Source organism: Entelurus aequoreus, linkage group LG10 (genome assembly GCF_033978785.1).
Source record: "Entelurus aequoreus isolate RoL-2023_Sb linkage group LG10, RoL_Eaeq_v1.1, whole genome shotgun sequence".
NCBI classification, from domain to species: domain Eukaryota; kingdom Metazoa; phylum Chordata; class Actinopteri; order Syngnathiformes; family Syngnathidae; genus Entelurus; species Entelurus aequoreus.
Window position 1 is genome coordinate 43103199 of NC_084740.1, and position 26173 is coordinate 43129371.

General features: G+C 32.5%; 1 protein-coding gene across 2 annotated transcripts in view; it reads left to right on the plus strand.

Moving 5' to 3' along the window:
- Positions 1 to 26173, plus strand: part of LOC133658651 (tripartite motif-containing protein 3-like) — a 58638-nt gene that overhangs the window by 31964 nt on the left and 501 nt on the right. For both annotated transcript variants that reach the window (XM_062060907.1, XM_062060908.1), the window contains 9 exons: positions 2862 to 3042; positions 3183 to 3912; positions 6768 to 6871; positions 6939 to 7106; positions 10113 to 10281; positions 13279 to 13338; positions 13419 to 13489; positions 13562 to 13702; positions 22311 to 26173. The exon at positions 22311 to 26173 is cut by the window's right edge. In XM_062060907.1, coding sequence (XP_061916891.1) covers positions 2862 to 3042; positions 3183 to 3912; positions 6768 to 6871; positions 6939 to 7106; positions 10113 to 10281; positions 13279 to 13338; positions 13419 to 13489; positions 13562 to 13702; positions 22311 to 22463 — 1777 coding nt within the window. In that variant the 3' untranslated portion in view covers positions 22464 to 26173. The remainder of the gene's footprint in view (positions 1 to 2861; positions 3043 to 3182; positions 3913 to 6767; positions 6872 to 6938; positions 7107 to 10112; positions 10282 to 13278; positions 13339 to 13418; positions 13490 to 13561; positions 13703 to 22310) is intronic.

The following is a 26173-nucleotide window of genomic DNA, read 5'->3' on the forward strand; positions in this document are numbered from 1 at the left end:
CAACAAATGAATCTCAGATCTATCCGTCAAGTTTTTATATATTTTTGTATATTTTTTATGTTTTTTAAAATGTTTGTTTTATGCCCTTTTTGTCAAAGAAAACTGTTTTCCATGGCAAACACACAAAATATGCAATATTTTCCCTTATAAAATTTCGAAGTGGAATATTTGGTGTAAAGTCATTTTAGCCTTAAATAGGTCAATAATTCATAACAACATTGATTTTGATTCATTATTATTTTTTGAGCAATGACAACTTTTTGTTTTTTTTAAATACACAAAAATAATTGGGGATCCAAAAGAGTCCCAGTCATAAAAGTGTTTTTCAACACTTAAATCTCGAGAAAAACTTCAGATCTATCCATCGAGTTTTCATATATTTTTGTATATTTTTTGTTTTATAAAATGTTAGTTTTATGCCCTTTTTGTCAAAGAAAACATTGTTTTATATATGACAAAAACAAAAAATATGCAATATTTTTCCCCAAAATATTTCAAAGTGGAATATTTGATGCACGGTAATTTTAGCCTAAATAGGTCAATAATTCATAACAACATTGATTTTGATTCATTATTATTTTTTGAGCAATGACAACTTTTTGTTTTTTTTAAATACACAAAAATGATTGGGGATCCAAAAGGGTCCCAGTCATAAAAGTGTTAAAAACAAGTCATACCTTATTTTTCTTTTACTTTCAACACTTAAATTTCGAGATAAACTTCAGATTTATCCGTCGAGTTTTCATATATTTTTGTATATTTTTTCTTTTATAAAATGTTAGTTTTATGCCCTTTTTGTCAAAGAAAACGTTGTTTTTTTATATGACAAAAACACAAAATATGCAATATTTTTCCCCAAAATATTTCAAAGTGGAATATTTGATGCATGGTAATTTTAGCCTAAATAGGTCAATAATTCATAACAACATTGATTTTCATTCATTCTTATTTTTTGAGTAATGACAGTTTTTAAGAAAAAAACTACACTAACGGTCTCGGGGATCCAAAAGGGTCTCACTCATAAAAACAAGTCACACATTATTTTTCTTTTACTTTCAACACTTAAATCTTGAGATCAACTTTAGATCTATAAGTCTATTATTTTGTTGTGTTTTATTTTATGCCCTTTTTTGTCAAAGAAACCCTTTTTTATATGGCAAAAACACAAAATATACAATATTTTCTCCCCAGAATACTTTAAAGTGGAATATTTGATGGGAAATACCTTAAATACGTCAATATTTTTATATATTTTTAAAAATGTGTTAGTTTTATGCCATTTTTGTCAAAGAAAACTTTGTTTCTTATAAGGCAAACACAAAATATGCAATATTTTCCCTTAAAAAAATTTAAATGGATTATTTGATGCATGGTCATTTTAACCTTAAATATGTCAATAATTCATAACATTGATTTTGATTCATTATTATTTTTTGAGCAATGACAGTTTTAAATAAAATAACTATTTTTCTCTCCTTGCATTTCACCTCTTTACTCTTTTATTTAACTTTTTTATGTTTTGTCTTTTTTAATGGCATTTTTACAATCAGCTTAAAAATGGCCCCTGGGCCGCACTTTGGACACCCCTGTTCTGACGGTGTTGTCCACCAACATCTCAGGGTGGAGCGCCCTAAAGCAGACCTGGGCATTCTGCGGCCCGCGGGCCACATCCGGCCCTTTGTGCGTCCCTGTCCGGCCCGCGTGAGGCCAATCATAAATTACAAAATAAATTTAAAAAAGTATCTATGTCGAGTGTGCAATACAACGGTGCTGCTTTTATTTTGAAAAGTATTATTTATGGGCGTATGTCCGTGTGTAACCTGTGAGTGAAGGTGCACAGGGACAATTGATGCACGGTTTACACCCGAGACGCTAAAAAGAGAAAAGTTGATGAGGAATGGCGTGTTTTCAACAAGACATGGACTGCCAAGCAACGTTCCCTCTAAGGTGCGCGCCTGCGCAATTGCGCACTGCTCAAGCGTCCTCTGCGCACAGCAAATATATGCCGCGCACCAAATCAATCCCATCTGAATTCGAAACAAAATAAACACATTTATTCTGTGTAATTTTGCAATGCAACTTTGAGTGACAGTGACAACAAGCGGCCCTAACGGTGTTCGTCAACACCGTTCAATTGAACACCGTTCAATTATTATAACGTCTATCGAGATGCTTCGAGGCCAGGAATTATATCCATCACTTTATTGAGCAAAACTGTTTATATTCGGCCATAACCACACCAAAAACATGAGTAAAACACTTCTATCTCGAAAAACTAGTCATTTTCTGCCATACAAACCAGGCCAAAACCAACTTGTCACCAACACGCATACCACTAAGCCACTGGTGCGTTTATGGCCACACAAAAAGTCGGACAACTCAAACACCACACAAAGTTACACTATGACTCCTCAGTCATACGTGTGCTTATTTTACTGTCATTTATTATTAATGTTAATTTATTTATATTAATCATGGAATGCTGTTACTAGAGAAAGTTACAGGAATGCACACTTCATCCTATGCTTACATTTCATTGTGCAACATGAGGATGTTTAAGGGGAACTAAATGTGATCTCTGAAAGGGGTACAAATGATTTCCAAAGCAGTGCTTTTGGTATAAAGTTAAGTTAGGTTAAATGAAAGTATTACTATTATTATTATTATTATTATTATTATTATTATTTATGTTACGGTATATATAAAAAATAATATTGAGCAAAATTTAATTGAAATATTGTCGATGTGGCCCTCCAGCAGTGCTCGGGTTGCTCATGCGGCCCCCGGTAAAAATTAATTTCCCATTCCTGTCCTAAAGAGTTCCAGTGGGTCCTATTGAACAAATCTTTTCTTCTGGCCAGACTGCCGCAGCTGACGGCCGCCATCGAGCTGGTCAACCAGATCGCCAAACAGCTGACGGACAGGAAGAACGGCGCCGTGACGGAGATCAACGCCACTTTCGAGGAGCTGGAGAAAGCGCTACATCAGCGCAAGAACGCTCTGGTCGCCGAGGTGGAGAACATCTGCAGTGCCAAGCAGAAGGTCAGGGGTCACCGTTTAGTCGGGGGGGTGTGGCCTAAATATCAGGAAATGAGGTTGAAGGCTGGATTGTGCTGTACATTTAGAACTTTGAGGCATGCTATTCCCACATAAATGGAGTGCTTCCCCAAATAAACCGGCAGGTTCTCCAAGGCCAGCTGACGTCGCTGCTGCAGGGCAAGGAGAACATCCAGAGCAGCTGCGACTTCACCGAGCAGGCCCTGAGTCACGGCAGCGCCACCGAGGTCCTCCTGGTCCAGAAGCAGATGGGCGAGCGGGTCAGCGCCCTGGCGCGCGACACTTTCCCCGAGCACCCCCACGAGAACGGACACCTGGAGTGCCAGGTGGAGACGGACGGCCTGCGGCGCTCCATCCAGAACCTGGGCGTCCTGATCACCACGGGCGCCGTGGGCCACACCAGCGTGGCCACCGGCGAGGGCCTGCGACACGCGCTGGTGGGCCAGCACACCAGCGTCACAGTCACCACCAAAGACAAGGACGGCGAGCTGGTGAAGACGGGCAACGCCGCCCTGAGGGCCCAGATCGTCTCGGCGGAGGGGGCGCGCGCCGACGCCGAGGTGGTGGACAACAAGAACGGCACCTACGAGGTGGGCTACACGGCGCGCTGCGAGGGCGAGTTCGCCTTCTCCCTGATGCTGTACGAGCAGCACGTCCGCGGGAGTCCCTTCCGCCTGCGAGCCGTCAAGCCCTCAGACGTCCTGCAGTCGCCCGACGACGTCAAGAGGCGGGTCAAGTCCCCGAGCGGCGGCGGGGGGCACGTGCGCCAGAAGGCCGTGCGCCGTCCCTCCAGCATGTACAGCACCACCAAGAAGAAGGAAAACCCCATCGAGGACGAGCTCATCTACAGAGTGGGTGAGTTGATCTGCCATTGCTCGTCGATTATTCACGCTTCCTCTCCTTTTCAGTCCACGCCTCGCTAAAGTTCAATTGTTTGTTGTTTATTGTGTACCCCGCCTTCCGCCCGAATGCAGCTGAGATAGGCTCCAGCACCCCCCGCCACCCCAAAAGGGACAAGCGGTAGAAAATGGAGGGATGTATCAAAACTTGTACAAAACTCCTTCAACCTCGTGGAGGAGCACCATTACTGCAGGCCGCCATTTTGGCAAAAGTCAATGCAATCTACATATTTGTTTATTTTTGCACATAAATGTGGAAAGTTTTATTTTTAAAAACTTTTCATTTCAAATATTTGCACTTAAATTAAATTATTTATCATTTATCATTATTATAAATTTGGAGCTAATGATTTGATTTCTGATTTTGAAAATAAAAACTATTTAAAAACATTAATGGTAAAGTGGTTTTAACATAATTTCAGTTCAATGACTGCACTAAAATGTGGAAAATCTAATTAAATCTAAAAATGTAAAGAAAAATAAATTCTCCAGTGGGCTCGAACCAGTGTAATTTAAAAAAAAAGTGTATTCATTCGAATTGCTAATTTTTGCACTAAAATGTCGAATATTACATTTAATTTGAAAAAAACCCGTTTGATTTCAAATATTTTCGCTTAAATTTGGAGTTATTTGATTTAAAAAATAAAAATGAATTAAATCCATAAAAATGTTGAAAAATTAGTTAAATAAAAAATATAACTTAAAATATTTGCACTAAAATTTTTAACTAATTAATAAACATGTTTTAAATTTGTGATCTAAATAAAACAACTATACAAAAATGGATTCTCCCACGGATCAATCAAATTGCTAATAGTTGCACCAAAATGTGGAAAAATCAATTAAAAAAACATTTGATTTCAAATATTTGCACTTAAATTTGTAACTAATTATTTGCTTTCTGATTTAAAAAAATAAAATGTATAAAACTTATTTAAAGAATGTTGATGTAGTTTTAACATCAGTTCAGGTCAATCAAATTGCTTATGTCTGCACTGAAATATGGGAAATTAAATTACATTTAGACAAAAAAACATATGATTCCAAATATCTGCACTTAAATTTGGAACTAATAATTTTATTCCTGATTTCAAAGTAAAAACTAATTTGAAAAAACTTTTAAAAAAAATAAAATAATGTTTTTGTAACATGAATTCAATCAATTTAAATAGCTGCAGTGAAATGTGGAAACATTAATTAAATTGAAAAAGGTGATTTCAAATATTTGCTGTAAACTTTGGAACTAATTAATAAGTCTTTTTATTTAAATAAAAAATCCTCCTGTGAATGTAATTTTTACAAGACTTCAATTCATTCAAATTGCTAATATTTGCAGTAAAATGTGTGATATTACATTTAATTTAAAAAAAATGGATTTCAAATATTTACACTTAAAATTGCAACTCATTATTTGATTTCTGATTAAAAAAATAAAAATTAATGAAACTATTTTTTTAAATCAATGTTGCTGTGGCTTTAACATTAATTCAATCAATTTAAATTGCTAATATCTGCCCTAAAATGTAGAAAAAGTAATTACATTAAAAAATATATATTTTAAATATTTGCACCAAAATTTGGAACTATTTAAAAAAAAAAAAAAAAAAATCTGATTTACAAAATAAAAACTATAACAAACGTAGTTACTATGAAATTAAAATAATAAATAAAATATATCAGTTAATAGTAGGGATGTCCGATAATGGCTTTTTGCCGATATCCGATATTCCGATATTGTCCAATTCTTAATTACCGATACCGATACATACAGTCGTGGAATTAACACATTATTATGCCTAATTTGGACAACCAGGTATGGTGAAGATAAGGTCCTTTTTAAAAAAAATAAAATAAGATAAATAAATTAAAAACATTTTCTTGAATCAAAAAGAAAGTAAAACAATGTAAAAACCGTTACATAGAAACTAGTAATTAATGAAAATGAGTCAAATTAACTGCTAAAGGTTAGAACTATTAGTGGACCAGCAGCACGCACAATCATGTGTGCTTACGGACTGTATCCCTTGCAGACTGTATTGATATATATTGATATATAATGTAGGAAGCAGAATATTAATAACAGAAAGAAACAACCCTTTTGTGTGAATGAGTGTAAATGGGGGAGGGAGGTTTTTTGGGTTGGTGCACTAATTGTAAGTGTATCTTGTGTTTTTTATGTGGATTTAATAAAAAAAACAAAAAACAAAAAACCGTTACCGATAATAAAAAAAAACGATGCCGATAATTTCCGATATTACATTTTAAAGCATTTGTCGGCCGATATCGGACATCTCTAGTTAATAGTGTAATTAATGTAACTGTGAACAAAATATTGATCAACACTTTAGTGCAAATTTAAAGATATAAATATTAATATATTTAATATTGTCAAACAATAAATTTTTAGTAAGATTAATCACGGTTTTGATTCTGGATTAATTGCAACTTATTATTTGCTTGCATAATTTAAATTTACTTAGACTTAAATATTTGTAACAATTTTTTTCATTCCCAAGATTGTTCTCTTTTTGACACTCGATCAAAACATTTTCCAACATTACAAGTTATAAAATAAAAAAAAATTATCATTCTTGCTGATATCGTATTGGATCAATATTAGTATCGGCCCATACTCAAGCTTCCGATATCAGTATCGTATCAGAAGTGAAAACGTTTTATCGGGACACCATTTTTTCCCTCTATGTTTCTACCAAAACTCCTTCAACCTCTTTGAGAATGGGGACTACTACAGGCGGCCATTTTGGCAAAAATAGTGCCGTGGGTCAATCCGATGTGGTTTGACGGTGACAGGAACAAGAGGACGAGACAAAGGAGAGTTCACCAACCTTCAAGGCATCTCCACCTCCAGCAACGCTCGCATCGTCGTGGCTGACAGCAACAACCAGTGCATACAGGTCCGTGTTAGCCTCGCGCTAATTCTGGCAACGCGCTATTTCTACAACCCGTTCCTCTTCTCCTCAGGTCTTCTCCAACGACGGACAGTTCAAGATGAGGTTTGGGGTCAGAGGTCGCTCCCCGGGTCAGCTGCAGCGCCCCACAGGGGTGACGGTGGACATGAACGGCGACATCATCGTGGCCGACTACGACAACAGATGGATTAGCATCTTCTCCTCCGACGGGAAGTTCAAGGTAAGGTGAATGTTGGCGTATTACCGGAGAAAGTTACGAGAATAAAGTCGTCGTTTTTCTCATATATTCACCTAAACATACAATTTGTTTTGCTAATCTTACAACTTTGCGACTACTACTGTAAATATTTAAATTATAAGGTATTTTGTACTGTAGTACTAAAACTACAAGAAGTCTCGTAAAAATTGCAACTTCGTATTCTCATCTTGCCATTTGAAGTCAAAGAATGAGTTGCAAAAAGTAATATAACCCAAAGAGTAAAAACATTGTACACAATAAGTAATATTACAAGTAGAGATGTGCGATAATATCGGCAAAAAAGCCATTATCGGACATCTCTAATTACAAGCGTAAAATCCCATTATTACGAGGAAAAAGTCATAACATAACGAGAATCAAGTCAGAATATTATGAAATATAAGATGTAAAAACACCCAGCATGAAATAAAACATTAAATAAATGGTGTAATATACACAAACGGTCATAATGTTAACAGTATAATTGTAATATGAAGAGGAAAAAATTGTAATGATATGAAAATGAAGTCTGAATACTTAAAAAAAAAAAATCAAAAATAAGAAAGTTGCACTTCTACAAGAAAAAAGGTAGAATATTTAAGGACAAAAGTTGTTGTAATTAGGATAATGGTTAAATGTGTGAGGAAAAAAGTCGGAGTGTAATCGGAATGAAGGGCTAACATTAGAGAAAAAAAAGCCACAAACAGGATAAAAATCTAATTCTTGAGAAAAAACTGAGAAAATAATACTGGTAAAATTCTAACATGTGAGAAAATGGTCGTATTGTAGTCGTAATAAAGGCCCGTGCAAGGAAAAGATCAGAACATAAACGGGATAAAATTTTTAAGTAAGAAAAAGTTGCAATGTAATCGTAATAAAGGGCTAGCATGTGAAAAAAGAGTTGTAATCCCATTGTAATAAAGGTCTAACGTGCGAGGAAAAGATCAGAACAAAAACGGTATAAAGTTCTGAAGTGAGAAATAAGTCGTATTTTAATCCTAATAAAGGTCTGTGTGAGAAAAAGATCAGAACATAAACAGGATAAAATTCTTAAGTTAGAAAAAGTTGTAATGTCATCGTAATAATGGGCTAGCATGTGGGAAAATGTCGTAGTGCCATCGTAATATAGGTCTAACGTGCGAGAAAAAGATCGGAACAAGAGGGATAAAATTATAGCGTAAGAACGAAGTCGTAATGTAATCGTAATAAAGGTCTGTGCGAGAAAAAGATCAGACCATAAACGGGATAACATTTTAAAATGAGAAAAAGTTGTAATGTAATCGTAATAAAGCGCTAGCATGTGAAAAAAGAGTCGTAATGTTATTGTAATAAAGGTCTAACGTGTGAGAAAAAGGTCGCAACATAAACGGGATGAAATTCTAACATGAGAAAAAGTTGTAATGTAATCGTAATAAAGGGCTAGCATGTGAGAAAAAAGTCGTAATGTAATCGTAATAGAGGTCTAACGTGCGAGAAAAAGATCAAAACATAAACAAGATAACATTATAACGCAAGAAAGAAGTCGTAATGTAATCGTAATAAAGGTCTAACGTGCGAGAAAAAGATCAGGGGCCGTACTTATCAAGCTTCTTAGAGTGCCATTTTACACTTAAGTCCTGAGAATTTGCGAAATTTAGTCCTACTCTCAAACTTAAGAATAAAAGCTTTTTATCAACGTTCTTAAGTCTAAGAATCACTCCTACTCTCCACGATATTTAAGAGACTTTCAGAGGTGTCTTAAGTGGTTAGGAGTTGCCAGCAGGGAATGGCACTGAGGCGAGAGACGTGCGCGAACATTCAGGGAGCGGAACGATGTCCTGGATTTGTTTGATGACGAGCAGCTGATCAAACGGTATCGTTTAGACAGAGCGGATATTATTTTTGTCACAGATTTAATACTTTTCGATTCCTTGTTGATTTCTGCATGTGGCTGCAGTGGGCTAGTATATATAGAGCCACCCACACCAGTTTCAAATTAGTTGCCTAATTAATGAATTGGAAAGAAAATGTTATGACAGTAGCGTGTGTGTGGCCGTGAGGTGAGTGACGTCAGTGAGTGTGTGGGCGATAGAAGAGAGGGAGCGGTAGCGTGAGTGCCGGCGGGGACTAGTTTGTTTTGTATTATTTTGTAGTTTATTGTCAAAATATACACTCCCATTGTCCACTTAAATATTTCCAAGATATTTCTTTATTCTTAGACAACGGATTCCCTTCCGTGATTGGTCATTTCTATGGACACAGAAATGACGTCACCTAAAATTCCGTTTACGGCACATAGTAATGTCGTAATTCAGCTCTGAGTGTGACACTTAAGATTCAGTCCTACACTTCGCTGAAAGTGTGAGTAAGACGCTTGATAACTAACTTTTAAGTGCAGCTTTCAGCGAAGAATTTATTTACTCTTAAGTCAACTCTTAGCAGACTTCTTAGGAGTAATTCTAAGAAGCTTGAAAAGTACAGCCCCAGAACATAAAGGGGATAAAACTCTAACATGAGAAAAAGTTGTAATGTAATCGTAATAAAGGGCTAGCATGTGAGAAACAAGTCGTAATGTAATCCTAGTAAAGGTCTAACGTACGAGAAAAGGATTGGAACGTAAACGCGATGAAGTTTTAAGATGTCAGAAAAAGGGTCGTGATGTAATTATGATGAGGGTCACACGTGACAAAAAAGTCGTAAGGTAATAAAAAGTTGTAATGTAATCAGGATGAAGTGATAACATGTCAAAAAGCTGGAACGTCACAAGAATAATGTTTCGTTTTCAGAGGTTTTTGGTCATATTTTTTGTCATAATGTACAGTAATATTAAATTCACGTAAACATTCTTGCTCATGTTACAACTTTGCGACTAAAATATTACAATTATAAGGTATTTTGTAGTGTAGTACCATGACTTACTACACAAGAAGTCCCAACTTTATTCTCCTAAAAATTGCAACTTGGTATTCTCCCTAAAGTCTCATTTGCATGTGTTTCTGTTGACTTCAGAATAAAATCGGGGCGGGTCGTCTGATGGGTCCCAAAGGCGTGGCGGTGGACAAGAACGGACACATCATCACGGTGGACAACAAGGCTTGTTGTGTCTTCATCTTCCAGGCCAACGGCAAACTGGTCACCAAGTTTGGAGCCAGAGGGACGTCAGACAGACACTTTGCAGGTAACATCCTCTTATTTTGTTATCATTATGTTATTAACATTTATGAACCTTTTATTAACACTTATAAACATTCTTAACATTTAATAACATTAACATTTGTCAAAAACATCTTACACCATTTATAAATATTATAAACATTTATAAACATTCTTGTTAACATTTATAAACATTCTTGTTAACATTTATAAACATTCTTTTTAACATTTATAAACATTCTTGTCAACATTTATAAACATTCTTGTCAACATTTATAAACATGAACAATTGTCAAAAACATCTTACAAACATTAACATTTATGAACATTCTAATGAACATTTATGAACATTCTTAACATTTAAAAATATTACAATGTATGAACATTCTTATTAACTAGGAACATTCTTATTAACATTTAGGAACATCATAACATTTTTAACATTCTTATTAACATTTATATACATGAATAATTATGAACATTCTTATTAACATTTAGGAACATTCCTATTAATATTATGAACATTCTTATCAACATTTAAGGTCATTTTAAAAATGTTAACATTCTTATTAACATTTGTATACAACAATAACTTTCATGAACATTCTAAGTAACTTTTAAAAACGTTCTTGTTAATATTTATAAACATTCTTACTGACATTTATGAATATTACAATTTGTAAGCATTCTTATCAACATTTATAAAAATTCTTACTAACATTCAGGAACTTCGTTACATTTTAACATTTTATTAACATTTATCTCCATGAACATTTATGAACATTCTTATTAACATTTAGGAACATTCCTATTAATATTTCTTAGCATTCTTATTCACTTTTTTGAACATCTTAACATTTTTACTAACATTTATGAACATTCTTTACATAACATTCTTATTTAAATTATAACATTTATAAACATCTTAACATTTTAATTAACATTTATATACATTAATAATTATGGACATTTTTACTAACATTTATATACATTAATAATTATGAACATTTTTATTAACAATTAGGAACATTCCTATTAATATTTATAAGCTTTCTTATTAACATTTATGGAAATGTTAACATTCCTATTAACATTTATGGACATTAACATTTAGGGAAATTCTTCTAAACATTAACATTTTATAAGCATTCTTATTAACATTTATAAACATAGTTAAACAAATGTAATATTATTTTTTACATTTATTTACATTAATAACTTTCATGAATATTCTAAGTAACTTTTAAAATCTTTATTGTCAACATTTATAAACATTCTTGTCAACATTTATAAACATTAACATTTGTCAAAACATCTTACAAATATGTATAAAGAATATTATAAACATGTATAAATATGAACATTTATAAACATTTTTGTCAACATTTATAAACATTCTTGTCAACATTTATAAACATGAACAATTGTCAAAAACATCTTACAAACATTAACATTTATGAACATTCTAATGAACATTTATGAACATTCTTAACATTTAAAAATATTACAATGTATGAACATTCTTATTAACTAGGAACATTCTTATTAACATTTAGGAACATTCCTATTAATATTTATAAACATTCTTCTCAACATTTATGGTCATTTTAACATTTTTAACATTCTTATTAACATTTGTATACATGAATAACTTTCATGAACATTCTAAGTAACTTTTAAAAACGTTCTTGTTAATATTTATAAACATTCTTACTGACATTTATGAATATTACAATTTGTAAGCATTCTTATCAACATTTATAAAAATTCTTACTAACATTCAGGAACGTCGTTACATTTTAACATTTTTTTAACATTTATCTCCATGAACATTTATGAACATTCTTATTAACATTTAGGAACATTCCTATTAATATTTCTTAGCATTCTTATTCACTTTTATGAACAGCTTAACATTTTTACTAACATTTATGAACATTCTTAACATAACATTCTTATTTACATTATAACATTTATAAACATCTTAACATTTTAATTTATATTTTTTTTATATACATTAATAATTATGAAAATGTTTACTAACTATTATATACAATAATAATTATGTTTTTTTTTAAATTAACAATTAGGAACATTCCTATTAATATTTATAAGCTTTCTTATTAAAATGTATGGAAATGTTAACATTCCTATTAACATTTATGTACATTAACATTTAGGGAAATTCTTCTAAACATTAACATTTTATAAGCATTCTTATTAACATTTATGAACATAATTTAAAAAAATTAATATTATTTTTTACATTTATTAACATTAATAACTTTCATGAATATTCTAAGTAACTTTTAAAAACTTTCTTGTTAACATTTATAAACATTCTTACTGACATTTATGAATGTTAAAATCTGTAAGCATTCTTATCAACATTTATAAAAACTATTAACATTTAGAAACATCGTTTAAAGTTAAAGTACCAATGATAGTCACACACACACTAGGTGTGGTGAAATTTGTCCTCTGCATTTGACCCATCCCCTTGTTCACCCCCTGGGAGGTGAGGGGAGCAGTGAGCAGCAGCAGTGGCCGCGCTCGGGAATCATTTTTGGTGATTTAACCCCCAATTCCAACCCTTGATGCTGAGTGCCAAGCAGGGAGGTAATTGCTCCCATTTTTATAGTCTTTGGTATGACTCGGCCGGGGTTTGAACTCACAACCTACCCATCTCAGGGCGGACACTCTAACCGCAAGGCCACTTTATTAACATTTATGGACATTAACATTTATGAACATTCTTATTAATATGTATAAGCATTCTTCCTAACATTTATATACATTAACATTTATGAACATTCTTAACATAACATTCTTATTAACATTCCTAACATTTTGAACATTCTTATTTACATGAATAACATTCATGAACATTCTAATTAACGTTTATAAACATTCTTCTTAACATTCATGAATATTAAAATGTGTAAGCATTCTTATTGTTATTTATAAAATATATTTATGGAGCACATTTGAATGTTTTGTCTTTCTTTCCGTTTCCTTCTAGAAAAAAGCGGTGCAAACGTTGCGTTGGAACAAAAGCTCAGTAAATCTGGACCGGCCTTCAGTATGTCAACAATGTTCACTTCCTGTCTTTTCAAAATAGTAGTACTTCCTGTGTTGAGTCTTCCTGTTTGTGTGCTTCAGGTCCTCACTTTGTGGCCGTCAACAACAAGAATGAAATAGTGGTCACGGACTTCCACAACCATTCGGTCAAGGTGATGAGGTCACATGGTCGCCTTCTCTGCCTCCGCCTTGGCCAACCTTTTCTGCTCTTCAAACGCTTGCAGGTGTACAACGCAGACGGCGAGTTCCTCTTTAAGTTCGGCTCTCACGGCGAAGGCAACGGACAGTTCAACGCTCCGACGGGCGTGGCTGCGGACTCCAACGGCAACATCATCGTGGCCGACTGGGGCAACAGTCGCATTCAGGTGAGCGCCGTGCCCACCTCGCTACTTCCTGTACGTTGTTCACCACACACCCACAACGTCAAGTTGGGATTTTTTGGGGTCGAAAATTCATTAGGTTATGTGAAAGTAGTCGCAATTATGAGTAAATTATAATTAATACAATAAATTATGAATCACATTTTGCATATAACATTTTAATTTGAAACAACTCAAAAAGGACATTATTACAAAATAAAGGTTGCATTAAAAAAATTATTTTCCAGGAAAAACACATTTGTACGGAGTAAAAAATTTTTTTTTACATGTATTTTAGTAAAAAAATATTTTGAAAAAAATATGAGTTTTGTGTCGCAACTTTACGTTTTTATGGATCATTCTTTTTGTAGACTTTGAAATCCATCCATACATTTCCTACCGCTTGTCCCTTTCAGAGTCGCGGGGGGGGAGGGGGGGGGGGGTGCTAGGGCCCGAATGCAACTGAAACTTTAAAATCTTTATTTTTTATTTGTATTTATTTCCAAATGTACGGAGCCCCTAAAGGGATATGGGGGAATTTTTTTTTTTTTTTTACATTTTTTTTTTGTTTTGTTTTTTTATTTAGACATGTATCTTGTGCGCACGAGAAACTTTTTATAAAGTTATAAAAATATACATATATATTTTTATCATTTTAATTTTTTTTAGACATGTCTAAAAAAAATATATATATATATATATATATAAAAAAAAAAAATTTCCCCCACATTTTTGTCAACATTTATAAACATTCTTGGCAACATTTATAAACATTAACATTTGTCAAAAACATCTTCAAACATTAACATGTATAAAAAATATTATAAATATGAACATTTATAAACGTTCTTGTCAACATTTATAAACATTTGTACGGAGCCCCTAAAGGGACATGGGGGAAAAAAACATTTTTAGATTTTTTTATTTTTTTTTTAGACATGTATCTCATGCACACGAGAAACTATCTTGTGCGCACGAGAAACTATCTGTTGCGCAAGAGATACATGTCTAAAAAAATAAATAAATTTAAAAAAAAAAATTTTTTAATTTATTTTTTATAACTTTATAAAAAGTTTCTTGTGCGCACGAGACAGTTCCTCCTGCGCAAGAGATAGTTTCTCGTGCGCACGAGATACATGTCTAAAAAAAATTAAAAAATAAAAAATAAAAAAAATAAATTCCCCCATGTCCCTTTAGGGCAGGGGTCACCAACGCGGTGCCCGCGGGCACCAGGTCGCCCGTAAGGACCAGATGAGTCGCCCGCGGGCCTGTTCTAAAAAAAAAAAAATTAAATTTTTTATTTTTTATTTTTTTAAAGTAAATCTACATAGAAAAAACACAAGATACACTTTCAATCAGTGCATCAACCCAAACAACCCCCCCATGCACACTCATCCACACCCACTCACACAAAAGGGGTTATTTCTTTCTGCTACCAATATTCTGGTTCCCACAACATAGACAACACATCTGCAAGGGACACAGTCCCTGAAGCACACATGATTGTATAGGCTGCTGGTCCACTAACATTTTCATTAATTACTATTTTTTATGTAATTATTTTTATATTGTTTTACTTGCTTTTTTATCCAAGAAAATGTTTTTTATTTATTTATCTTATTTTATTTTATTTTTAAAAAAAGGGCCTTATCTTCAACAGACCAGGTTGTCAATGAAATTAGATTTGTTTAAAGGGTTTTTTAAACCAGGCCCAGTCCAGATAATGTCCAAGTCGGACTCAGCAACACACACTTTCATTCATGTACACAGAAAAAAATTAGGGAACACAACAGATTGCATATAATTTATAAACAAAATTAAATTTTCAAAATAAGCATTTATGTACAGTCCAGATTATGTCCAGGTCACTCAAATTAGGGAACACAACAACAGATATCATATAATCTATAAACATAATTATACTTTCAAAATAAGCCTTTGAGGACTTCTCATCTTTTTTTTTAATGTTTTTTGGCATCATTATCGTTTTCTACCATGTAACTTTCTAAAGTTAGAAAATACTGAATAAATGTTTTAAAGAAAGTAATACTAAGTGAATATCTGTTTTTGGCCTTAAAAATAAACATTTTACAGAGTACTATAATTAAATTGACTAAATCAGGATTGTCAATGAACTCTCCTAAAATAACAGAAACCACATTAAGTTTCATAAACAAACCAATCCTTAAACACATTTTTTCAACTTCCACCCAAAACAAAGACACAATATGACAATACCAAAACAAATGCAGGGTGGATTCAGGCTCCTGACAACAAAATCGGCAATCATCTGACTCTGTCATATTCCATAATTTTAACATTTTCCCTGTGGGTAAGAAGTTATAAATAATTTTTATTTGAAAATAACGATTTTGCACATCGATAGTGGTTTTATAGATTAGTTTGAATATGGCATCCCATGGCAACGGGCAGTCAAAAAAGTCCTCCCATTTTCCATTTGTGTTGTATGAGGCAGCCTTCAAAGATTTCTTTATTAAATAAAAATTATATCTTTTTCTATTTATTTTAGTTCCTTTTTGCCAACTAGAATTTCTTATTAGAGGTTTACAAACTAATAATTTAGTAGTTCCATAATTAATTATTTGTTTCCAGAGGTGTGGACTCGAGTCACATGACTTGGACTCGAGTCAGACTCGAGTCATGAATTTGATGACTTTAGACTCGACTTGACAAAATGTAAAGAGACTTGCAACTCGACTTAGACTTTAACATCAATGACTTGTGACTTCACTTGGACTTGAGCCTTTTGACTTGACATGACTTGCTACTTTCCCCAAAACCCAAAGCTTAAAAAGTTATTTGGGAGCGCTCCGTATCTTTCATTTTGTACGTGTCTGTCTGTCTATCAGCGTGTGTGCTGCTTGTCAGCTGGTGCGCTGTCAGTACAACAGCCAATCAAATTAGTTATACGTTGTTTTCATCACACAGCATTCATCCAATCAGATTGCAGGACAACCACCGAACAAGAGTTGTCAAACAATGCGGCAGAGAGAAACAATTATGCCAAAGTTGGTTTCGTTCGGGTATAAAAACTACGACTTGGTCAACAAAAAACGAATTGCGTATGCAAATCACGCAGTTCGAATATTACAGACGGAGACGCAACAATTTCCAACTTCGTTCGACATTTGAAGTTGCACAAAGAAGGGTAAGTTTTGAATGTAAGCTAACGTTTATTGGCTAAGTAACATGACTTTTATTTGCTGTGTAGTTAAATCAGTGAGGCTGTAAACTCACTGCTAACGTTATAACCATAGACATGTTCTAAGGGTACGCAGCATCGAGCGCTACTGCCTACTAGCGCAGACGAGGCGCGGGGCCGCCATCTTGGAGTGGTGATCTGCTCCACTCAGTGCAATTCATTTGGCAGGAGCAATGAACTGTCAGCGCATTTAATTCATTTTACCTCACTGAATACCACTGATTTTCACGTGTTTTTTTGTCATACGTGTAGCTATGATAACGGACACATGTTTTGGCGAGTTTTATTATTCATAGTTTGCTTAACAGTAATATAATATTCTTATACGCTATAAGTGACCAGACGTCCGAGATCAAAACTGGGAATATAATCCCAGAGAAGGGGGAAAAAACGGTAAACTATTTTTAAATTGAAGAAACAATATGATTAGGTTATATATACATGCGTATATCCTACATAAACAATGTATGAATACATTAGATATCTATATATCTTAGGGACCTATAGACTGTATCTCTGTTGCTGCAGCAGCAGAGAGTTTATTCTGTCTTGACACTTTGTATTGATATTTTGTATTACATTCTTCCCTTAAATGATCATGTTTACAGTGATTGTTATGTATGTATTTTTTATGTATGTCGCTTTGGATCAAAGCGTCTGCCAAATACTTAAACATATATAAACACCTGAAAGTCATTATACCAGCTAAAACCACCAATTTGTTTCACTACATTCAGAATAAAACCAAATGCTGTTTTACCCAACAATGTTAGTATTTGAATATTGTTACTTGAAGACTTATTCCTGGTTACAATTATACTGTTAAGAAAGTATTGTCTTATATTTTGCCTAAAATGAGAATGCATCATAATCAGTGGCGGCTGGTGAATTTTGTTTTAGGTGGGGCTGAAAGTTTGTAAACCAAACCCCTGTAGGGGCGTCATCCTCCCCCAGAAGATTTATTTGTGATTTTCACATACAAATATTGAAGATCTTTGCTCCTTCTCAACTCTGTGGTAATATTATTTTCATAAAATACAACCAATAGTATGTTAATGTTTGTTTTTGCAAATGTGTTTATTCTGTAAAGGAATGAGTTAAATGTTTAAAATTGTTTAAACTATTAAAATGACTGGTTAAAAGTGCTATTATGAATTGCAATGTCAGCACTATTTTTTTTCCTGCAATTTCAAATGCACTTGTTTTAATTAATAAATACAGCGTTTTAAAAGCATACACAATCTGTGTAAAAATATTAGTCTGTGGTTAAAAGGACTTGAAAGGACTCGAAACTCAAAATGCAGGACTTGGGACTCGACTTGAGACTTTCCAGTCTTGACTTTAGACTTGACTCAGGACTTGCCTGTCTTGACTCGGGACTTGACTCGAGACTTGAGGGCAAAGACTTGAGACTTACTTGTGACTTGCAAAGCAATGACTTGGTCCCACCTCTGTTTGTTTCCATCTTTTCCCAATTACTCCAGTTAGTTGATAAAATGAAAAGCTTGAGCAAGCATCACCATACATAGCTCTAAATCAGACCTGGGCATTGTACGGCCCGCGGGCCGCATCCGGCCCTTTGCGCATCCCTGTCCGGCCCGCGTGAGGCCAATCATAAATTACAAAATAAATTTAAAAAAGTATCTATGTCGAGTGTGCAATACAACAGTGCTGCTTTTGTTTTGAAAAGCGTTATTTGTATTACTTCCGTGTGGACGTATGCGCGTGTGCGATTGTGAGTGAATTGAACGGCGCAATTACAAATTACAAAATAAAGTTTAAAAAACATCTATGTCGTGCGCGCAATACAACTGTGCTGCTTTTATTTTGAAATGTGTTATTTATGCCGTATGTCCGGAGGGAACCTGTGAGGGAAGGTGCATAGAGACAAGTGATGAGACGCTAAAAAAAGAAAAGTTGATGAGGAATGGCGTGTTTCCAACAAGAGATGGACTGCCAAGTATTTCTTTACATAAATTAATGGTAAAGCCGTGTGCTTAATGTGTGGTACACAGGTTGCTGTGTTTAAATATCATTTTAATCGCCACTACACGAAGAAACACGAGGGAAAATACCGGGATGTGTCTGATGAAGCGCGCGCAAGGGAGGCTGATGCGTTGATGGTAAAACTGCAAACCCAACAAGGACTTTGTGCCATATTTCACACCCCCAGAGATGCAGCCGTCAGGACAAGTTTCGTCATTTCTCACAAAAGCGCCAGAAAAAGTAAGGCGTTTTCTGACGGAGAGTTTATTAAGGAGTGCTTATTGGACTTTGTTGCGCTGATAATGCCCGGAGACATGGACTGTTTTTCGCTAACTTTGGATGAGAGCTCTGATGCAGTCAATTAAAGAGACAACCACAGGTAATGACTTGTTCACAGAGGTAAATGCGTGTTGGGACAAGCTGGCAGGTGTGACAATCCAATCCACTTTATTTATATAGCACATTTAAACAACAAAATGTTTCCAAAGTGCTGCACAACCATATTACAAACAATATTCAAATATTATCCTTAGCTCCACCAATGACTGAATAAAAACAAAAAAACAATTACATATAAAACCAATATAAAAAACAATATAGAATAGATATGATTAAAAACTATTTTTAACAACAGATGGTTGTCCAAATCTGATGGGGAAAAATGTTGGATAATGCAGGATAAAGTGACCTTAAAAAGCAATCTGCTTTTGTATAAAGTTAAGTTAGGTTAAATGAAATTATTATTATTATTATTATTATTCATTATTATCATCATTATTATTTATCTTATGGTATATCAAAAATAATATTGAGCAAAATTTAATTGAAATATTGTCGTGTGGCCCTCCAGCAGTGCTCGGGTTGCTTATGCGGCCCCCGGTGAAAATTAATTGCCCACCCCTGCTCTAAATTCATTATACTTCATAATTTTACCATTCTCATTGATAATATCATTGACAAAAATGATTCCTCTTTCAAACACATTTTTCCAAAAGAAAGGCTTTCCATCTATTACAATATTAGAGTTCATCCATATTAACTGCTGCAAAATATCGTCTCTTTTTTCTGGCACATAAAATTGAAAACACCACTATGAGTGGATTGTTTCCTTTATGAACCCCGCCATGTTTCCCAGCAGACTCTCTGGGAGGGGATCACTTGTAAAAAAGGATACAATTTCTTTTGATACAGTACATGTTTTTTGTCCAACAGGACATTTGTGTACCACTCAATGTTTAAATACATCTTTGGAACAATTGATGCTTTTAAAGACAGACACATAGCTTCAAGGTTGAGAAGTTCCAGCCCCCATATTCATACTCTTTGTACAAAACCTTTCTTTTAATCTTTTCTGGTTTGCCGTTCCAGACAAAATCGAAGACCCTCCGCTCATAAATCTTAAAAAAGTTTTGTGATGGAGCTGGTAATGACAAAAACAAATAAATAAATTGAGGAATAATTAACGAGTTGGCAATAGACATTTTACCATACAAGGTTAGGGATTTCCCTTTCCATAATTGCATAATTTTGTCCAGCTTTCTTAGTCGATAATCATAATTTACTGAGCCTAGATCTTCCAGATTTTCTGGGACAACAACACCAAGTATGTTAACTGGTCCATCTGTCCACAAAACAGGCACTTTGCATTCCATTCGAAAGGACGTTCTCTTTAGATTTCCGATCCTTAACATTTTACATTTATCATAATTAAGCTTAAGGCCAGATTGCTGTGAAAATATGTCCAAAAGATTAAGAAGGTTCCGCAAACAATGAGGAAAAATCTTATCTTTGTGAATCAGCCTTTTCTGACATGAACTTCATCAAGAACAAACACAGAACACGCCTCACTGATGCACATCTGCAAGACTCACTCAGAGTTGCAGTGTCAAGTTACACACCAGAGTACAACACACTAGTTAACAGCATGCAATGCCAGGCTTCCCACTAACTGACAAAGAAACAGATAACAGATTTGGTGTCCAGTTCAAAGTGTGACATGATTTAAAAATTTGAGAGTTTACTTTTGTATTTTACATGAGTTATTATTTGTACAAACATGGTGCAAAGTAATTCATGATTTGTTAAAAAAATGTTAGTGGCTAGCTAGTTAAAATGGGATATTGTGATTTCACAAGACTGTCTTAGAAGTGATCATTTGAAAATGTTCAATTTGAAAAATGTGCACTTAGAGAAAATATAAAAATAAAGTGTTGCATATTGATATTTATCTGTTTCTATATATATTTATTGTGATAAATCATTAAGATGATCAGTGTTTCCACAAAGATAAATATCATTAATTATTAATAATAACAGAGTTAAAGGTAAATTGAGCAAATTGGATACTTCTGGCAATTTATTTAAGTGTGTATTTAACTGGTAGCCCTTCCCAGTAATCAGTACCCAAGAAGTAGCCCTTGGTTTCAAAAAGGTTGGTGACCCCTGCTTTAGGGGCTCCGTACATTTGGAAATACATACAAATTAAAAATAAAGATTTTAAAGTCTCAGCTGCATTCGGGCCCTAGCACCCCCCGCGACTCTGAAAGGGACAAGCGGTAGAAAATGGATGGATGGATTTTAAAGTCTACAAAAAGAATGATCCATAAAAACGTAAAGTTGCGAAACAAAACTCATATTTTTTTCCAAATATTTTTTTATTAAAATACATGTAAAGTTGTTTTTTTTACTTAGTCGTCGTGTTGATATAAAATCTTAATTTTACAAGAAAAACAATGTGCGATTACGAGACAAAAGTTAGATGACGTTATCAAAAATAAATACAACTTTGAAAATAAGTATAAAATAAATACATTATATACATAATATTATGAGAAATTGGGTAGTAAACTACTTGAATGTATTAGGTTACAAAAAAATAAAATAAAATAAATACAGTATATAAATAATATTATGATAAATTGAATACTTGTAAATAATATTACTGAATGAAGTCATTCTTTTAGAAACAGTTAAAATTCTTAAAGTTGTGAAAACAAGTTTCATTATGGGAACAATTTAACAATTGTGAGAACTAAGCTGTAGAAAAGTTTTAATAAATGACAAAAAGACGTGTAATTAATAAAAAATATACAGTAATAATAAAGATCACATTTGTGATAACTGTAGAATTTAAAATGGAACTCACAGCAATGTAGGAGAAAGGTGTTCAGTATAGAACGTATATATGATCATAGGAATAACATGTGTGAAGAGACTGACCTCTCCAGCACATTTGTCATGAAAAGTATTTATTTCTACATTTTCTATGAACTTTTGTCTACACTTGTATGTCACAATCTGACTTGAAGCTTTCACAGCTTGACCCTGGAACAGACCAATGTATTTTGGTGTTTGAACCCCGTCCACTGACCCCCCCCCCCCCGTGTCGTGTGGTCTGTGGCGCAGGTGTTCGACAGCTCGGGCTCCTTCCTGTCGTACATCAACACGTCGGCGGACCCCCTGTACGGCCCCCAAGGCTTGGCCCTCACCTCCGACGGTCACGTGGCCGTGGCCGACTCTGGGAACCACTGTTTCAAGGTGTACCGCTACCTGCAGTAGCAACCAGGAAGTAGTCCACACACACGCACACACACACACACACATTATTTAGGATGAGTGGGCCTGGCCAAGAACATCCACCACAGGCCTGAAACGTCCACCTTGGACGTGTTTCTGGAGCCATAGTGCATGCACCTTTTCATTACAGCAACCGCAGAGGCCACGCTGGAAAGTACACCAGATTTTTTTTTTCATCTGTGAAATTTATGAGCGCCGTCTTAAAATTTTACAAATGTATTGTCAGAAAATTATGATTTATTTTGTGATCATGAGACTTTTTTCATTTATTTCGAATTTTTGTTTTGACTCAATTCTCCTAAAAATCTTTCGCATTTTTAATTATTATTTTTGCCACATTTTGACTTTGTCAGAAAATTATGTATTTTAGTATTTACTTTCTGACAATTTCAGTTATTCTCATGAAAATCAAATATATTTTTATGTAACATCTCATAATTAAAATAATGAATGTATTCCCATAAAATAACTGTTATACACAAATACTCCAGTATTTATTCCTAGTTACACTTGACATGTATTGTCATGAAATTATCTGTTTTGTGATAATACGAATATTCCCATTAAATCTGAAATTGTATTTTTTTTTGGCAATATTTTTCTGTTTTGTTCTATCTTTTTTGCCCCATCATGACTTTGTCACAAAACTATTTATTCGTATTATTTACTTTCTCACAATTTCAGTTATTCTCATGAAAATCAAATATATTTTTATGTAACATCTCATAATTAAGATGATTAATGTAATTCCATTAAAATCACTGTTATACACAAATACTACTACAGTATTTATTCCTAGTAACACTTTATAGTTATTGTCATGAAATGATCTGTTTTGTGATAATACGAATATTCCCATTACATTTGAAATGTTATTAAAATAAAAAAAACACATTTTAATTATTTTTAGAATATTTTTCTCTTGTTTTGTTTCTATTTTTTTTTGCCACATTATGACTTTATCAGAATTTTTATTATTTACTTTTTGACATTTTCAGTTATTCTCATGAAAATCAAATATATTTTATGTAACGTCTCATAATTAAAATAATGAATGTATTCCCATAAAATCACTATTAAATGACTAAATATATATAAATACTACTACAGTGTTTATTCCTAGTAACACTTTACATTTATTGTCATTAAATTATCTGTTTTGTGGTAATACAAGTATTCCCATTAAATTTGAAATTGTATTAAAATTACATCTTTTTTTTGCCACATTATGACTTTGTCAAAATGTTTTTTTTGCTCTCATAAAGTTATTTTTTTATTCTATAATTAGGCAATATAATTCTATAATTACAAAATCAATTCATTTTATTATTTTTAGATTTTCGTTTTTTTTTCATATTTGAATGTATTTAAAAAATAATGTATTAATTTAATTAACTTTATTTAATTATGGCAAAAACAATTATACAATTTTGTCAAATTACAAAAATCAATTTTATTATTTTTATATTTTTTTCATATATTTAGTTTTGTTCAAATTTAAATGTATAAATGTGTAAAATAATTTATTAATATAATTAACTTTATTATGGTATTTTAAAAACATGTATTAATTTAATTAACTATTTAAATATGACACAAACAATTATAACATTTAGTCAAATGTCTTCACATGCAGTTTAGTTTTTTATAATTCATAAACTAGTAATTAATTCTTAGTTTTGTTATTTTTATAAAATTCCAAATTGTTTGCCTTGTCCTATTGAACCTTTTGTCCTCACAAAAAGTGATTCCCTCATATTGCGACAAATGTAGTTTTGCAAAATGATGCCTTTTCAGGTCATTTTGTGTTTTTTCCAGCGTGGTCCTAAAGTTTTTGGCAGCTTCTATCAGCGCTCCTTTCTCTGTCACTCCTGCAGCAAATGAAGGCTTTGCCCCAGAAAAGTGCCTTCATTTGCTGCATGTTGTCTACTTACACCATGTTGTATGTTGTGTAGATACACCATGTTGTATGTTGTGTACATGAACATACACCATGTTGTATATTGTGTACATGAACATACGCCATGTTGTATATTGTGTACATGAACATACACCACGTTGTATGTCGTGTATTTACACCACGTTGTATATTGTGTACATTGGACGTGTGTTTCAAGGTGTCAACGGCAGCTGTTTGAAGTTCCAAATGTACCTGGCACATGCTTGACATTAGAATATTTATTGCAAATAAAGCAGCACAATTATCTTGTTTTGTTAACAAACTTTTTGTTTTGTATGAGTATTGGGGGAGAGTTAATTTATTTTATTTTATACACTGCTCTGCTTTTACACGTGCTTTTTTTATTTTAATTGAAGCATCACAATTTTATCTTAAAGGGAGATATTACCTTTTTAAAGCCCAACACATTTTTGTGCCATTATTAAATATAAGATAAAAAGAAAGAAACATATCAAATATAAAGTTAATTAATTAATAAATCATTCCAATTTGACTTTGTTCAATATTTTCATGGAATATTTCATTTTCAAATTACAAAATCAATGTTATTTTGGGATTTTTTTCATATATTGTGTTTTAACATTATTACAAATTTAACAATATAATTATAACAAATGTATTTCAATAAAAAGCATTTATTAATTAAATTAACCTAATTTAACTATGGCACAACAAATTATAAAATTTAGTCAAATTACAAAATCAATTAATATGATTATTTTTAGATTTTTTTAATATATTTAGTTTTGTTCAGATTTAGATTTATTTTAAAAATATATTAATTTAATTAACTTTACTTAAATGTGGCACAATTATAAAATGTAGTCAAATTACAAAATCTATTCAATTTATTTTTACTTTTTTTTCACGTTTTGTTCAGATTTTACTTTATTAAAAAAAAAGTTATTTAATTAACTTTACTTAACTAATGCACAAACAATTATACAATTTTGTCAAATCACAAAATTAGTTAATTTTATTATTTGTATTTTTTTTATATATATTTTGTTGTATTCAAAATTACATTTATTAAAAAAAAATGTATTAACTAACTAACTATGGTACAAACAATTATAACATTTAGTCAAATTGCAAAATTAATTCAGTTTATTATTTTTAGATTTTTTTCATACATTTTGTTTTGTTCAGATTAAAAAATACATATTTTTATCTATTTATTAATTTAATTAACTTTATTTAATTATGGCACAAACGATTATAAAATTTTGTCAAATCACAAAATTAATTCATTTTATTATTTTAATATTTTTTTCCTATAGTTTTTTTTTTCCAAAATTAAATGTATTTAAAAAAACTATTTGATTAACTTTATTTAACTATGGCACAAACAATTACAAAATGTTGTCAAATTACAAAATTAATTTTATAATTTTTTTCATATATTTTGTTTTGTTCAAAATTAAATGTATTTAAAAAAAACGATTTAATTAACTATTTAACTATGGCACAAACAATTATACAATTTAGTCAAATTACAAAATTAATTAACTTTATAATTTTTTTCATATATTTTGTTTTGTTAAAAATTAAATGTATTTAAAAAAACTTTAATTTAATTAACTTTATTTAACTATGGCACAAACAATTATAAAATGTAGTCAAATTACAAAATTAATTCATTTGATTATTTTTAGTTTTTTTTCCATATATTTAGTTTCATTCATACTTAAATCAAATTTAAAAATAATTTATTCATTTAATTAACTTTATT